The sequence below is a fragment of the Fundulus heteroclitus genome, unplaced genomic scaffold (assembly GCF_011125445.2).
Source record: "Fundulus heteroclitus isolate FHET01 unplaced genomic scaffold, MU-UCD_Fhet_4.1 scaffold_147, whole genome shotgun sequence".
Classification (NCBI taxonomy): Eukaryota; Metazoa; Chordata; class Actinopteri; order Cyprinodontiformes; family Fundulidae; genus Fundulus; species Fundulus heteroclitus.
In genome coordinates this window covers 205,536-223,114 of record NW_023396559.1, presented here as the reverse complement: position 1 = coordinate 223,114, position 17,579 = coordinate 205,536, and the positions used below count along the sequence as shown (strand labels likewise).

General features: G+C 40.8%; 1 protein-coding gene and 1 long non-coding RNA gene across 4 annotated transcripts in view; one reads left to right on the top strand and one right to left on the bottom strand.

Annotated features, from left to right (window-relative positions):
- LOC105916552 (A-kinase anchor protein 6) overlaps positions 1 to 17,579 on the top strand; it is a 421,177-nt gene that overhangs the window by 244,768 nt on the left and 158,830 nt on the right. For 2 of the 3 annotated variants that reach the window (XM_036129221.1, XM_036129223.1), the window contains exon 11: positions 3,712 to 3,914. In XM_036129221.1, coding sequence (XP_035985114.1) covers positions 3,712 to 3,914 — 203 coding nt within the window. Of the gene's footprint in view, positions 1 to 3,711; positions 3,915 to 4,204; positions 4,516 to 17,579 lie in introns of those variants that run through there. The other variant, XM_036129222.1, reaches the window with a different exon arrangement.
- LOC118558686 lies at positions 10,037 to 11,118 on the bottom strand. Its single transcript, XR_004928433.1, has 2 exons — positions 10,300 to 11,118; positions 10,037 to 10,202 (listed from the first exon to the last, which is right to left on the bottom strand). It is a non-coding gene; the product is annotated as an uncharacterized LOC118558686 (long non-coding RNA).

Sequence of the window (17,579 nt, the reverse complement as noted above, 5' to 3'; positions counted from 1 at the left end):
ACCAGAGCTGTTTCAGTGCTATGATGAGCTCTGAAGCCTGACTGAAACTCCTCAAGTAGGTCATTACTTTGTAAATGTTCACATAGTTGATTAGCAACTACTTTCTCAAGAATTTTAGATAAGAAAAGAAGATTAGATATAGGTCTGTAGTTTACTAACTTATCTTGATCAAGAGAAGGTTTCTTAAGTAAAGGTTTAATAACAGCTACTTTAACAGCCTGTGGTACATATCCATTTACCAATGATAGATTAATCATGTCTAAAATAGGACCACTGATCAAAGGGAATACCTCCTTAAACAACTTGGTTGGGATTGGGTCTAACATACAGGTAGAAGGTTTAGATGAAGCTAAAATTTTAGATAGCTCAGAAAGCTCTACTGCTTTTAAACAGTTCTAAACAGTGCGCATGTTCTAAAGATTCCTCCAACGCTGCCTCACTTACTGAGGACGAGGTAATCATGTTTGGGAGGAGGCCAATTATTTAATTTTTATTGGAATCAATTTTATTTATGAAGAATCCCATAAAACCATTACTGCTAAGAGCTAAGGGAATGGATGGATCAACGGAGCAATGACTCTAGGTAAGTTTGGCAACTGTACTGAAGAGAAATCTAGGATTATTTTTTGTTCTCCTCAATTAATGATGAAAAATATGCTGCTCTAACTCTGCGAAGGGTCTTGTTATACAACAATAGGCTGTCCCTCCAGATTAGGTAGGGTTCCTCTTGGTGTGTAGAGCGCCATTTTCTCTCCAACTTCCTAACATTGTTCTTCAAGGAACGCAGCTCTGTCTGCGGGACAGACTCTTTAAAGTTTGAAGCATTGTCCAATAAAGATCTACTATAATGGAACGCTCTTTTATGGGTGGGGAACTCAGTTAGATTAAACTCAAATGTTATTAAAAATGATCAGATAGACAGGGTTGTGAGGAAATACTGTTCATTCTTCACAATTAATGCCATATGCCAGCACAAGGTCTAAAGTATGGAGCCAAGAGTGCGTCGGTTTATGCACATTTTGAGCAAAACCAATTGAATTTAGGATAGTTTTAAAGGCTACATTAAGGTTATCACATTCTGTGTCAACATGAATGTTAAAATCACCCACTATAATAACCTTGTCAGTGTTTATCACCAAATCAGATAAGAAGTCTGACAACTGATCCAGACTTTACTTGTTGAAATTAAGTAAACATGGATCTCCTTTAAATTTCAACAGATGTTTCACTGGACAGAAAACGTTATGCCTCATCCGATGATTTTTGTGTAGGACCAAGAGGAGTTCAGGAACTCCATCTTGATGGACAACGCATCTATCAATGTTTTATGTTTACCACTAGTAGTCATTAGCAATAACTATCGACCAGTCTCTTCTTTTATCACTTGCCTGCACTACAGATAAAAAAGGAATACAATTATGTTAGCTAAGGCATATCAGCTAGCAAATTGCAGTGTTTTTTATATACTTCAGTTCAATCTGCTGAAATGTCAGTCTATCTGACACAGGTGAAACATCAAGTTCTGAGATTGTTTTATCTGACAAAATAAAACATTTTACCATCCTAATACTATCTTGTATATCTGAACTGTTTTCTTTCTGTAACTGCCAGTGGCCCCCAAAACTAAACTGCCAAAATGTGTTCCACAGTTACTGAAATAGACCAGTGTGACTGACACTTGAGGTCATGTGATGGGAGCACTGCTCCCTCAAAGCTGCGAACATGCGCAATCATGCTCTGCATTTGAATTCAATTGCGCAAATATCCATCAAATGTAGACCATAGCAAGGAAGAAATCTTAGGGATGTCCCATTAAATATTTTTTGGCTCCCGAACCAATATTTTAAATGATTAGTGTTGTCGAAAAATAAGTTTGTTCAAAAGACAAAAAAATGTAACCTGAAAAATAAAAGTTTGCTCAAAAGAAAAAAAGATCTTAACCTGAAAATTTATTTTTAACCCCCCCACATTTGCAACTGAAAAAAAAAAATTGTGAAACTGGAAAAACAAAGTTCAAAACTTGTCATGATTTTTTCTTGGATGAACCCGGACAGAGCACGCACACACAGAGCTAAAATAGAGAGTTTATTGTAAGAAAGATGAATAATGGCAGGTGGAACCAGAGATGCAGGACTGAACAGGATCACAGGTGTAGATGTGTGCAGGAGCTGGCAAGCAGGACCAGAAACACGGCAGAGAGTGCACTTGGAGACCAGAGTACAGCAGTAGGATCCACAGCATGGCAGAGAAGGAACCAGAGCATGGTAGCAGGATCCACAGCTTGCCAGGAAGAATACTTGCTGGTCAGAGTTACAACTGGATATATAGCTTGGCTGGATGAATACTTGCTGGTCAGAGTCACAACAGGATATATAGCTTGGCTGGATGAATACTTGTAGGCCAGGAGGACAGCAGGAATAACAGCTGGGCTGGATGAATACTAGTAGACCAGAACCACAGCAGGATAGGGGCAAGGCAGGGTGAATACTTGCAGGTAGAGTCATAACAGGATTAGAAGCTCCTCCTGAGGTTCAGAGGGGAGACAGGATAGATCCAGCAGCAGGCAGAGACTAACATGGTAAAACTGAGGCAGGAAACAAACAGCTTGCAGGAGCAAACCAGGCAGACAGGCGAGGAGTAAGTGTTGTCTGATGACGGACCGGTAGATGAGTGAAAGCAGAGGAAGGCTTAAGTAGGGAGGCTGGCAGGTGAAGTGAGTCTGACTGATTAATGACCAACAGGTGTGACTGACTGCAGAGAGAGTGAAGGATAGCTGAGTGAGGAAACTGAAAACTAACAATAATTGAGGCCAGAACATCACTAAACCCTGACAAGGAGGAAAAACTGAAATAGTAGTGAACAACAACCCGATCAAAACTGAACCCTGACAAAACTACTTTTCAGATTTAAGTTTTTTTTCTCGCACTTGCAAACTTTATTTTTTCAGCTTCAAACTTTTGCCGCTGTTTGGTGTGGAGGGTGGGGCCTCAGATCACAGGGTGTGGGATCATGACTGCTCAACACAGCGGCTTAACAACATATTCCCAGCTGTTGCATTCAAACACTGTGGGAAATGGAATTACCTGTAATACATCAATGTAATTCTATATTTATGTGATTGGTTTTGAAAGATAACATGCTATATATGTGTGTGTGTGTGTGTGTGTGTGTGTGTGTGTGTGTGTGTGTGTGTGTGTGTGTGTGTGTGTGTGTGTTTTTCTATGTGCAACAAAATGACAACCAGCCTTTTTATTATTACCTGATCATGCGCATGCAGATAAAGATGAGGCCATGGCGACTAGAGCTCCGATCGAATACTCTCGTCACTCAGTCTGACAGTTGTTCTGCTTTACGTTGAGAGCATGGGAACTCTCTAACACAGAGGAGAAAATATGATCGTGACAGATTTGCATAGCATTTTAAGTCCGAGATTCGAGTTGTGTATTCATTACACAATTTAACCTCCAGGGGGGAGCTCTTGGCTCCACCAGCAGAGCTGCACTGTGTTGGGAGCAGCTATACTCTCAACAAAGTGCACTTTTAACACCCTTGTTTTGCTATATCAACATTTTTGCTTGGAGCAATTTTCTAGCTTACCAAAGGAATAGCTATATTACCTTTTTTTCATGATGAATAATATGCCCTTTGTTTCTTTTCATATGGTCTGTCATTATCTGTCTTCCTTACTGTTGTCTGTTCTTATCCTTCCAGCTCTGAAGGATATCCTTCATATGGTTCAAAGCCAGTGGGATCAACTCCAGTGGCAGATCCGACGCCAACATGGCTGGATGCTCCGTGCCCTTTACTGCATTCAGGCCCGCTTCCTCTACACCAGTCAGTCACATGAACCCTTTACAGCCAACTTGGACTTTTCAGCAAGTAGGCAGCTTCCACAGTTTGCAGAAGACCTCAAGGTATGCTACTAGTGTACTCCATCTTCCATTTTTGCAACTGATCTTTGTTATTCTACTTATGAGCTTTTTTTTTTGTTTTAAATTTTGTATATCTTTGTTTCCACTCTTGATTCTGGTTGCATCCACCTTAATCTACTTGCACATGCAGCTAACAGTTACACAACAGCTCATCCTCTATGATTAAGTTCTGAGAGAATAGAGTGTTGAAATGTAAAGGTAAAGTCGGACTTTGAAGAACATTTCCCCGCAGATCAATCTTTCTTTTTCTCGGCTTTTACACTCCAACCTAGAAAGTGAGAAGCACTCCGTGCAGCAATCAAAATGCCAGAGAAGAGATGCCTTCACACAAGTGAATTCATAGATGTCTGTTTATGCTACTGACATCATCATGTACAATACAGCAAATATTTTCTCACCTCTTTGATCTTGCCTAGTGTTTGTATTTCTGTATACATTTACTCTTACTTTTTCCAATTCTTCTAAACTGGTTATTATTGAGAGCATTGTACATTGTACAATTGTTAATGGTTATTCAATGTTTTGTTCAATATTCAACATATTATTTATTTATCCTCATTAAAATGATGTTATTAGAGCCACACCTTTGACCTGTCCAGCTTCTGAAATAAATTTAATTTCCTCCTATGGGACGATAAAGTATATTAATAAGTGTATGATTGTTAAAGAAGTATATGAGCTCATTTCCTCCACTGTTTACTGTAGTAGATGGATCAGCCAAACTGCTCACCGCCATCTTCCCTGCTTACGACAGTCTTAGGCTTGCTAAAAGTCCTCCTCAGTACTCCTAACATTTTTTCTCTTAAGCTCTCTTAAGGCCTAAGATGATTTATGAATAACTTTTATCTGACCTTGGTAAAATTTTAAGAAAAATATTAGAATCTGAGAAATTCTAAGATTTTACTAAGATTAAGTGACTAAGAGCTACTTTTAGTCTTTAAATAGTTTGTGAATATGGGCACTAATTGTCTTTTCAGATTTTCAGTTGCAATCATTGCTGCAGCAGCTTTAATTGCTGCAACTCTTTTTGTTTTAATCTCTGTGTATATGTGCGTCCATTAGTAATCTGCCCATACATCACACACAGCACATACATCATTATTTCTTTTTTAGCTACCTGTGTCAATCGCTCTCTGTACCTTTAGCTTCGATCCAAAAAACCTCCAAACCCTAGTCTGACGTACCAGTGGGATAAGTTATTTTTGTTGGCAGCTGCACAGCATAAACACATGCAAACTCAGGTAAAATTAGTGATTAGTGAACAACACCGCAAGCTAGATGCCATACTTGCACAATATCGCATGCTGGCTTGGGTCGAACTGAATGGTGGAATAGTAAGACCTTGGGGAAGTTTCTAGCTCGATTTACAGCAGAAACTCCAACAAATTCAGGTGTTCGAGAATTGCCATGAAGACGGACCAGCAAAGACTTCAAGGCTGACACAAATTACACAGTCAACCAGACACAAAACAATCTCCTTGCTATTGAATCTGGTGCCCTGATGACTAGCCTTGGAGCTACCTATCTCAAATTTTCCAGGATGTTTTGCAAACAAGACGCTCTAATGACACTAATGACAGCTGTGAACTCGAAAAGTGCCCTTCTGAACTGCTGATAATATACCATCTAAGACTAAGGGTGGAGGCGGTGGTTGGAGAGTCATGGGCCCATACTGACATGCACAAACACACACACACACGCACGCAAATATGCACACACACACAAACGTGGTGATAAATCCCCCCCCGTGACTCATCACATGCCTGATGTTTTCCCCTGGGACAGGAACCTAGGTTTGATGCACCCGTCTACCTATGTGTTAGTTATTTAATATTTAATAAATAACTCTCAATCTGTTAGGTATTGTCCAGTTAATATCAGCCCAAACAGCTGATATTAGGACAGTAGTTGAAAGGAATGATTCGAGCACAAGCATTCTTTTAACAGCAAACTCTGCACACCTATAGAATAAGGAGTGACAACTTCTGTTTAAGTTCAAGAATTTATTAACAGAAATAAAAATTAACATCCAGAGAACACCACTATAGAATGTTTACCCGACTTAACACTATACTTCAATCAACAAATCCCCTCTATTAGGCTAGTGAAACTTAACAAAACTATTAAGCAAAATTAGGATAAAAAAGAAGCCAAGGAACTATGTACACACAAAATAACAGGACAAAATAAAATAATTGAAATTCATTACAAGAATGATTCAGTGAATCTTGGTTCACTGCAGATCAAAGTTAGAGAATCAGAGTTCATCTTAAGAATGTGGAATGAGGTTAAATTAGCTTAACTAATTTAGAACAACATTTGGTACGTTCAATCCATTTACAATGCAAATCTAAATCACATAAAACATTATTTGAGGAAATAACATTTTAAAGAATGATTTGCTCAGTAAAAATCTATAACCTTTGGGACACTTCATTTCTATTAATATAGTTATCCCTCCAGGAAATAATTCAAATTGGTAACTTAGGAAGTTAGAAGGAGCTGTAGCGGAGAATTGGTCATTAGCTTGATGGGTTAATCTTAACGTTACACAAATACAATTAAATCAACATTAATGTTCCCTAATAATGCTGTAGAAATGCTTGTAGCACTATCGAACAATAGTGAAACTAAACGAAAACATCATTAGATTTAGACAACATGGTTACGTTAAGTAGAGTTAGTAGAATTAAAGTTTTCCGCAAGCTAGAACGGCTAATGCTAGCAGGCATTCAACGCTCCTTCAAAAGACTGTTAAGCTCTATTTAGTTGTAATGAGCGGAGTGTAAAACACAAATATTAATATCCCATCGAGGGTGGCTTCCTTCACACCCCTATCAAACCATCTGTCTTTCCCTGAAAGGGGTGTGAAGGAAGACATCTACGTTAAGAGAGAAAAAACAACCTTAAACAGAGGAGCGGGCCTTAGGTTCCAACTCTCAAAAACTTACAACACAGGTATAGGGTTAATTCCGGCCAATCATCACCTCAATTCGCATCCTCATACGAGTGATCAAAACATCGCTCCTTTAAGCCAGGCCAATAACGAGCCTAACGACTCCTCGTTACAGAGGAGTGGACCAGGCTTAATGGCTTTAACGACCGCCCATTACTAAGGGGTGGACTTGTTTCGGTTGAATTTGCATGTTATCTAAGCCATTACAAGGCCTTTGTTTGGCAGTAGTATAAAGCTTGTTACTACACATTACTCCAGACTTTTTGAATTGAGAAAGCTTCCTGGAAAGGAAGCAAAACGTCTTCAACTACGAAAAAACAAGTCCAGTTGCTTTGTTTTTTACTTTTTTTGGAATGACCATGACCTGGATGACTGAGAATCTTCACCAGCATCTTTCATCATTAATAGGAGAATAAAAATAATCCTAGGTTTCAGTACAGTTGCCAAACTTACCCAGAGTCAAAACTCTGTTGATCCATCCATTCCCTTAGCTCTCATCTGAAATGACTTTATCAGAATCAACTGTCCATCACATACATCACAAACGTTTCGGGGGAACGATTTGACTGAGGACTTGCTGCCAAGGACCCCGCCTGACGCGGTTTCCATAGGGCGCTGCCTTAGACTCTGTGGAAAGATAGAAGCCACATTTGGGGAGGGACAGGGAAAAAAGGCATATTTCACACTTTATCCTTTTCCAGGAAACAGTTTTAGACATCAAAAACCCTCTGTATATATATTATTTAATGTATATTATTATATTATTTTTCAATACAGCTAGATAATAAAGAAGCTGCCTTCTAATGAACATGAAACATGACAGTAACTAGTCCTTAACTTAAGCGGTAGAACCTTGAATTGTAAGGAAAGGTGGCACCAGAAAGACAAAAGAAAAGATGTACAGGTAAAATACGAAGCAGCAAGAAGAGGAGGGAAACTAGATGATGAAATGAAAAGTTGACATGCTTGTGATCTAGCATGGCTAACCATAACCTTGGTGAATGAAGCATTCTGTATTTGAAGAGTGGTATCTCACCCCATCCCATCCCTTTGAGTGATTTAAATATTGACCTCAGGTTATTACAAGCTTTTTAAATCAAATTACCTAGTATTGGCTACCTGCATGATACCTGACGGTGCCAATCAGATAGCTCACCATGCTCCCGGTGCTCCACCACATAGCACTTTACATAAATTGAGATTAGAGTTGGAATGTTTTGGAAGTAAATTTAACCACTCAGGGTCAATTTAGCATCGTAGTTTATGTTGACATGGTATGTAAAATTGTATTTGCAAGTGGGTGTCACACTGCAACAGTAACACTTACACTGTGGTTATCTAAACTGTATTAATAGATAAAGGTCTACAAAAACACTGTTGACTAAAATAAACCGTTAAACATGCTTAGAGACCACAACTTAATTAAAGAATCATTGTATCAGAAGTGAAAAAGACCTATCTTTATCTTCCATTAGACCTCAGAAGCCCAACAAGTATTTCCATATGTGGGATTTCAAATTCCCTGGTCTTACTTTAATTGTAAAAGATCGTGGTCTGAGGGCACGACTTTTCAAGAAGACCTTGAGCTGTGCTCAATGGTTGTGTGCAGCAAAAAAAATGCTGGTCTCACCAGGGAGGCTGCAGTGGGAAACCTCATTGCTACAGCATTTAGTCAGCCAAACAGTCAGGGTCTATTCGTGTTGTAATATATAATGCAGATGGAGTACTCGAGTCCTCTTGCTGGACTCAAGTCACGAAATGGACCCCATTTACGGGACTCGTGACTTGACTTGAACATTTCACTGATGACTCGCGACTTGACTCAGACAAGTGGGTTTCTTGAGGGGTAGTAACTTGTGACTTGACTCGAGTATCATACGAAGACGTGCACTCGGACTTGGACTTTCAAAGTAATGACTTTGACTTAGACTTGGACACTATGTACTCACTCTGGACTCTGACTTTATAAGATGCCCTGTCAAGTTGGATTCACATGCAAAGCCGGAGTACCAGTAATTATACTTGAGTATATTTTTTTAGTTAACTGTGAACTGGTTACAAAAGCTTTACACTGTGAAAAAAGTGAGAAAAAGGTGAGTATTGAGCCCTACTTCTTTATTTCAGTATGTAATTACTTAATTTAAGTGCAGCTTAATTTCTATTTTGTTTCTCTTTTTTATATTGCATAAGTATGTAGACCTGATTCTGGTTGTCAGTTGCTCACATCTTCACCAGAGGGCTATCAGTGATGCACAAAGTTAAGGTTTTTAGGCGGGAGGATTTTAGGCATTTTCTCCAAGTCCTTGATCCAACGTACTTTTTGCTATGGGCCTGTGCAATATCCTGTTTTTGTTTTTACCTGAAATATGTTTTTGTTTCAGTAACTGTTATGGTTACATATTAGTGCCTAAATACCGACCTAAAACATTTTTTCTGACCACACTAGTGTGCAGTGTGCACTGTGTTAAAATAGCTTTGACCAGTTCATAGAATGTTGCACAGGACAATTTTTTTCACTGTTACTGTCAAATTTTGGTAACACAAAATAAGGTTGAAATTTTGGTGACCGGATTGTAATCCTTTTTTTTTCAGGGGTTTACTCTGACACAAATTAGAAAAATGCCCTGCTAAAATGGTCAGGACTCGACCTGGACTTGACTTGAAGTTTCTTTTTCTGACTTGGACTTGGGCTATAAGAGCTCATGACTTGACTCAGACTCGACTAGACCAACATGACTTGGACTCAGACTTGAACGTTGATGACTTGGACTTGAACTGTAAGAGCTTATGACTTAACTCAGATTCAACTTGGACTAATCCTAGGTGACTTGGACTTGCACTTGGCATTGAGATGAACTCGGACTTGAGAGATGGTGACTTGAATACAACACTGATACAACGTTTACTATGTTCTGCCATCTAGCCATGGACTAGTATTCAGATTGAATTGGGTACATGTACCATGGGGGAGAAGTCGGGATGGGTTGCAATCAAAGGAATTTCAGACATCCACGCAGAGACAGCCTCTCTCAGCAGGTTACCTGCTATGAGCCTAGACCACTTCTCACACTCTTCCCACTTCTTCCTGGGGGCCATCCATGCTGTCACACACTTCAGGCACGGATGGACTCAGAAACAGAGCAGTTGGCACGGTTAGATGGTATTTATTGGCAATTCTTGGTCAGGCAGGCAAGGGTCAGATCCGTGGCGTCAGTCAGGGTTTGGGGCTATCCAGGAGTCAGTCGTCGGGCAGGCAGGAGGTCGTCACCAGGGAGTCCAAGGCAGCGGGCGAGGGTTCAGGAAATCGGACGAGACTGGACAAGGGAGAGAAACAGGCAGGTTAGGAGAGGGAACAAACTAGGCTAGTCAAAGCTTGACGTTTTATCGGACAGATGGCCTGAAAGTGTTTACCACTAGGGGTTAGACAACAATCTGACGCCGAACAGGTGGAGGCTCCGCCCTTATATAGGACCCACTGCTGGTCAGAGGATGACCTGCAGGTGTGAGGGTCACAGCAGCTGATGTGACACATGCACCCTCATGGGCCTCAAAATGGCTCCCAAGCTGAGTAAATGTGCTTTCTGTGAAACTCATTTGCTGTCGCTTCAATGAAGCAACAAGAGGGGGAAATGCTCTTCGTCTACAGGACCTGACCGGGCTCGGAGAACTAACTAATCCAAGCTAAGTCTACAGTCTCACTTCTACTTAACCAGATGGCGAAGTGAAAGAATCCTCCTATGCCGAACCAGCTTTGTTTTGCTTCCTCATCTGTTGCAGGAAACGGACTCTAGCCATAGCCGGAGCAGCCAGCAGAGGGTCAATGTTCCCAAGCTGAGAGCAAAATCTGGACTGAAATCGGCTGCTGCATGCCGGGGACTCGACCACTACCGGGGGCCTGCTCCTGATGTTTGTGTTATCCGGTCCACTCATTGCAACTTAAATAAAGCTGAAGCTAAAGTTAGCGCCGATTGTCCGCTAGCCTAAATGCTATTAACTTCCGTTTTCTCCGACGCGACTACGGTTTGTTTCAAGCATAAGGTTTGTTTCGTTTTGCTCCACCATCGTTCAATGGTGCTATCAGCGTTGTTACCACATTAATATGAAGTATTTATGTCGATTTAAAGGCGTTTTGTATGACTTTAGATTAGTTGATTTTAGCGACCGATCGCTTCAGCGAACCCTAGCCTCCCGGAAGTATAATCGCATTAATAAAATCAAGCGTCCTAGAAGTACAGATGCTTACTGAGAAAATCCTTCTTCAAAATGTTATTTCATCAAATAATGTTTGTTGAAACACATACCAAATATTGTTCTGAATTAGTTAAGCTAATTTAACCTCAATTCACATTCTTTATGATGAACTTTGGTTCTTTAACTCAGATCTGCAGTGAACCAGGAATCACTAAATTATTCTGATGATGATCAACCACTTTATTTTGTCTTTTGTTTCTTTTGTATGTACATAGTTCCTTAGCTTCTTTTTATTTGTTGATTGAAATATAATGTTCATTCAGATAAACAGCATTATATAGTGATGTTCTCTGAATGTTAGTTTTATTTCTGTTAATAACTTCTTGAACTTGAAGAGAAGTTGTCCCTCCTTATTCTATGTGTGTGCAGAGTTTGCTGTTAAAAGATCGCCAGTGCTCAAATCATCCCTTTCAACTATTGTCCTGATATTAGCTCTAGAGCTGGACAATACCTAACAGACAAAACGTTATATGTTAAACATTAGTAACTTTAAAACAGTGTGTAATTGCAAAACAGCGGTTCCCAAACGTTTTTAGCTGTGCACCCCCTTCAGTGTCCCAACCGGGTTAATGAAAAAAAAAATCTGTTGCAATTACAACACAACCATCATAACAAAGCTTATGGAAAAAAATTAGAACATAAATTGAATTAAATTGCAATAAAGTTACACACAACATCCACAACAGAATCCTGAGGGTTTTCAGGTGCATAGGTGGCTCAGCGTGGAGCGAGAGAAAGAAAGAGAAGCTCAGATTGGCCACACCTCCAGAACCTGAAACGTCTGAAGCAGCCATCCAGGTGGATTCATTGACTAAACTCTGATGATCTACCTGCGTGTGTGTTCTCACTGTGTGTGTACCAGCTTCTAAATCTGAGTCTGACTCACCGTAAAATACAAACATGAAGAATTTTAATTTTATTTGTGTCCGATGAGGAGCGAGAGAGACACTTTGGTAGAGCAGTACAGAGTAACAATAGCAGAGCGCTCCATAAAGATGTTATTAAATCAGAGAAATAAAAACTTTCACAGCGGTTCCATCCAGCAGGTTGACACTGTTAGTCTTTTGTTTATGTTCACATATCATGCCAGCCCACTAGGGGGCTCTGGAGGATAGCCTAAGGCTTCCTTGTTCGTTGTTGGTGTTTACATGGCGGCGTTGCCTGTACGTATGTTGCAGTAGAAAGAAAATAAAAGTTTTCCTGGTCTCATCTTAAAGTGGAGTTATCTTTGGATTAACACTGGTAGCTGAGGATGGTTAGTAACTACAGAGTTCCTCCAACATTTGAAGAAAGAAAGTCCTATGAAAGCTGGAAGAATGAAGTCAATATGTGGACGAGAGTTACCGACTTGGAAAAAAAGAAACAAGCTTTCCTAGTCGCCCTGGCGCTATCCAGGAGGGCGCAGGACACGGCGATGGAAATTCCGGTAGATGATTTAAAGGCATACTATGCAACATTTTTCAGTTAATTAATGTGTTCCCTACCGTTTTGGATGATTAAATGAGTCATTTCAGGTCGAACAAAGGTTTTCTCGGCCGCCCTGGTGGTCTGTGGGGGAAATATCGCACTTGCAATTGCAAGAGCCCTCGGCCCACACTCACAGGCTCAGAAGTCTCGTGCAAGACCGCGAGAGTCGGTCTTGCTTTACGGCGAGAACTCCATGTGTTTTTGCCCTGCCATTCACTATATGCACGCGCAAAAGCAACAACAAAGAACCGCGTGTTAACGTCAAATAAACATGCAAGCATATCGAGTTTTATTATTATTATTATCATTATTATTATTTTTTATTTTATTCTATTTTTTTTTTTATGTTGGCGAGACGCTACCGCGGCGGCGAGGCGGCGGCTGTGGCTTGGCGAGGCGGCGGCCGCGGCTTGGCGAGGCAGCGGCGGTAGCGTCTCGCCAACATAAAATAATAATAATAATAATAAAACTGGCGAGGCGGTCGCGCGGCCGTGGCCGCCTGTTAGAACGCCACAATCAAACTCTGACTGAGATCATAATGAAAGTAAAAACAAGTACTGGGTGCGACTGGAGCACAGCCATGGACTGGGCCCTAATGGCAAAGAACTGTATGCAAAGCGTCCATGGATACAGCCCACATCAACTAGTGTTTGGACAGAATCCCAACCTACCTTCGGTGTTAATAGATAAAGCCCCAGCTTTAGAAGGAACGACTAAAAGTGAATGGGTGGCCAAGCACATTTCTGCCCTACATGCTGCAAGAAGAGCTTTTACAGAAGCAGAGTATTCAGAAAGAACACGCAGAGCTCTAAAGAAACAGCTGCGACCCACAGACGAACAATATGGACCTGGAGAAAAAGTCTTCTACAAACGAGTGGACAGCCCAGAATGGAAAGGACCAGGAGTGGTTATTGGCAGCATGGTGCAGTTGTGTTTTGTCAGACATGGAGGCACCTGTGTCAGAGTGCACTGACTCAGGTTGAGAAAGGTTACTCATGAGGATGAAGGACCTCAGACCATTTGTGATGACAACCTTCAAGGACAACCTACAATGGACATTAATGAAGAAGAGATAGAAGGAAATCTTGGGCATACAAGCACAGAGACACAGCATGCAGACATGGACAGAGACGCTGTGGATATGGAAAGACAGCACACGACAAAAGAAAAACAGCAGATTGACAGCATCAACATAAAGCCTGGTCAGATTCTGACATTCACTAATGCAAAGGGTGTATCACGCACTGCAAAGGTTTTGGGACGAGCTGGTAAAACAACCGGAAAATACAAGAACTGGTTTAACCTGGAACAACTTGAGCCTACAGAGGGGGCTGGTAACTGTAAATCAGATGATCTATCACAGTTGGAAAACCTTTGTATTCGGCCAAATGTTGCTGACATGGATACACATGAGGATATTTTCCTGAGCAAAGATATTTCACTGGATGAAGCAAAAGAGGATGAAATAAAAAGCTGGAAACAAAACCAAGTGTTTGAAGAAGTTAAGGACAAAGGTCAAAAGTGCATCTCCACTCGCTGGGTGTGCACTATGAAAGAAGGCGAAAATGGTTTAGCACCAAAAGCAAGGCTTGTTGCACGAGGATTTGAGGAACTACAAGTTTCTGACTTACAAAAGGACTCACCTACCTGTGCCTCAGAGTCACTGATACTCCTAGTGGCAGTGATATGTCAAAAACAATGGAAACTTCATTCCATGGACAGTAAATCTGCTTTCCTACAAGGAATGGAACTGTGCAGAGACATTTTCATCAAACCACCTCCGGAGGCTCATAGCAAAGGTGTGCTTTGGAAACTGAGAAAGTGTGTGTATGGTCTGGCAGATGCTACATTTGTATTGGTACAACAGAGTAAAGAGCATCATGTTAGAAGCAGGAGGTGTTGTGTCTAAGGTTGATCCTGCGGTTTTCTACTGGCCTGATGAGAACAACAATGCTATCGGTGTCCTTGCTTGTCATGTTGATGATTTTATATGGGGAGGATCCCAATTCTTTTCAGAGTCAGTCATACCAAACCTTAGATCACGGTTTAATGTTGGTCATGAAGCTCACGTTACCTTCTGCTATGTAGGTGTGGACCTTGTTACTTTGGGTACCAAGGTAAAAATACATCAAAAGACATGCATTCAAAACCTGCAACCTATCAACCTCTCACCCTCTAGAGCAGCAGAGTCAGCTTCCCCCCTCACTGAGGAGGAGAGAGAGCAGCTCAGGTCAAAGATAGGCCAACTGTTGTGGGTGGCAAGACAGAGAAGGCCTGATGTCATGTTTGATGCAAGTCATTTGGCATCTAGTCTCAAACAGACCACAGTACAGACCATATGTGAGGCAAACAGAGTTGTGTGTAAACTCAAAGCCAAGTCAGTTGAACTGAATTTTCAGCATCTTGGAGACAACAGTATAGTAACAAGATAGTTACATTTACTGATGCGTCTTTTAGAAAAACTTTCAGATGGAGGTACTCAGGGTGGGCATCTCATTGTCTTGATGGGTGACAATGGTCGATTCTCTCCCCTTTCATGGCAATCAAAAAGGATTAAGAGAATTGTCAGAAGCATACTTGCAGGTGAAACATTGGCAATGTCAGAGGGGATTGATAATGCTATTTTTATCTCCACACTGTTTTCTGAACTAAGTGCTGGTAGTACCACGCATCCTTTACCAATAACATGTGTCACTGATAACCTCTCTCTTGTAGATGCACTTAAGTCAACTAAGTGTGTTGCTGAGAAAAGGCTACGCCTGTAAATCAGTTCTATTAAAGAACAGATCCAAACTAAAAGAGTTCATCAGGTTTTGTGGTCACAAACAAAAGAACAGCTCGCTGACTGTTTGACAAAGAAGGGAGCATCCACAACCTTGTTACTTAAGGCTCTTTATGAAGGTTGTTGGACTGTATCATAAATGTAACAAGAAGCTGTGTTGTTCAACTATGTTGTAGGGACGTTGGCTTCACAGTAGCACTAAATAGCTGTGCTTTGCTATGTGTTGTTTTCATGCATACATTCTTTATTTGATTTATTTGTTTAAGTATTTTTTTTGTTTTGTTTTTAAAGAAGAGAGTGAGATTGTTAGTCTTTTGTTTATGTTCATATATCATGCCAGCCCACTTGGGGGTTCTGGAGGATAGCCTATGGCTTCCTTGTTCGTTGTTGGTGTTTACATGATGGCGTTGCCTGTACGTATATTGCAGTAGAAAGAAAATAAAAGTTTTCCTGGACTCATCTTAAAGGTGAGTTATCTTTGGATTAACAGACACGCCCATAGCAGCACACCTCAGCTCCCCTCAACCCTCACCACGGTTGTGGGTTTCCCTATTCTTGTCTGAATACGCACTAAAACTGCATCTTTAAAATGAACTGCACCTGTCTGAATCACAATGAAAAGTATTGCAGCTCTGTGCATGAGCATAGTCAAGAAATCGCGTCTACCACTAGTCCCCCCTCCAGCAGCAGCGGTGTCACCGGTTCAGGTTGACAGCTGACTGCACGGCTCCAGTAAAAGAATGACGACACGCAGAGAGAGGATGGCATTTTTGTTTGCTGCCAGTCGATAATTTAATTTTGCCGTTTTTTTTCTTTATTTCTATAAAGGACTCCAATAGACATCGAGTATATTACTTAACCTTAAACCCAAAGTTTTTTTTCTGAGTTAAAAATGTTTTGTTGCGTGCAGAAATGTTACATTTATTTTCTCTGCAGTCGTTCATTGATTTCATAAGTGTAACACAGTATAATTTGTTTATGCATAGCACAAAGCCAAAAAAAACAAAACCCTGTTATATGCAGTGTTATTTCATTTAAAATTTTAAAAGGGTTTTGTGGCTCCCAGTGTTTTTCTAACTGTGTGAAATGGGTCCAAATGGCTCTTTGAGTGGTAAAGGTTGCTGATCCCTGCTATAGATGGTGCTCTAGGCAGACAGTTAGTCGTGATTGACATGCCGGGGTACATCTGGGTCATGTGGCTATTAGCTTGATGAATTAATCTTAAGTTACACAAAAGACCATTAAATTGACATTAATGTTCCCTATTAAGGCTTGTAGCACTATCGGACGATGGCAGAGCTAACAAAAAGAAGCATTATGTTTAGACAAGCAGTAGTTACATTTACTAGGGCTAGTATTGGGTTATTCTCGAATTATTGCTATCACCATTCAACCATTCCACTGATAATCTGCTTCAGCCCAACTGCATAGGTTCCTCCTGGGGACCAGAATAAGCCTGTGGATGAACTCTAGGAGTATAAACCAGAGGAGCAGATGACTTCCTGGATCTTATTTCACAATCAGACCTGAATCAATTTCCTCTTTTGTGTTCCATTAGCCTCAGATCAGCCTAGTTCTCTAACTCCTTTAAGGATTTTGGAAAGTTGGCTTGCTTCGGTGGCGCAGTGGTTAGTGCACACAACCCATGTACAGAGGCCTTAGCCCTCGACGTGGCCAACCCGGATTTGACTCTTACTTGTGGTCCTTTGCCACATGTCTCTCCCCCTCTCTCATACCCCCTTTCCTGTCAGCCCACTGTAACCTCCAAAACCTCCAAAAAAGGGTGTTGGAATGTCATGAGTGGACAGTTGGTCCTTAATCTTCTCATCCAACCCCTGGATAATGCATCCATCGGAGCTTCCTCGTTCCACTTGCTGTCAGCTGTCAGAGTGTGGAAGTTGATAATATAACAATTATATTAACAATAATAACTATTATATTAACAATAATTATTAATAACATCTCTGCCATTTTGTCAGATTGAGAGCAGACCTCTAGATACCCCTCTACTGGGCAAAACATGATCAAATACCCAAATCAACTTCTTAGAAAATTCAGGACACAAATCACATATTGCAGAGTTTCTTTGCCACTCTGCTGTGTCCCAATTTTTAGCTTTGCCAAACAACAGGAAAATGACAAACACTATTCTAGAACACTCTGTGGGGAATGAGGAAGGCTGGGGCTGGAA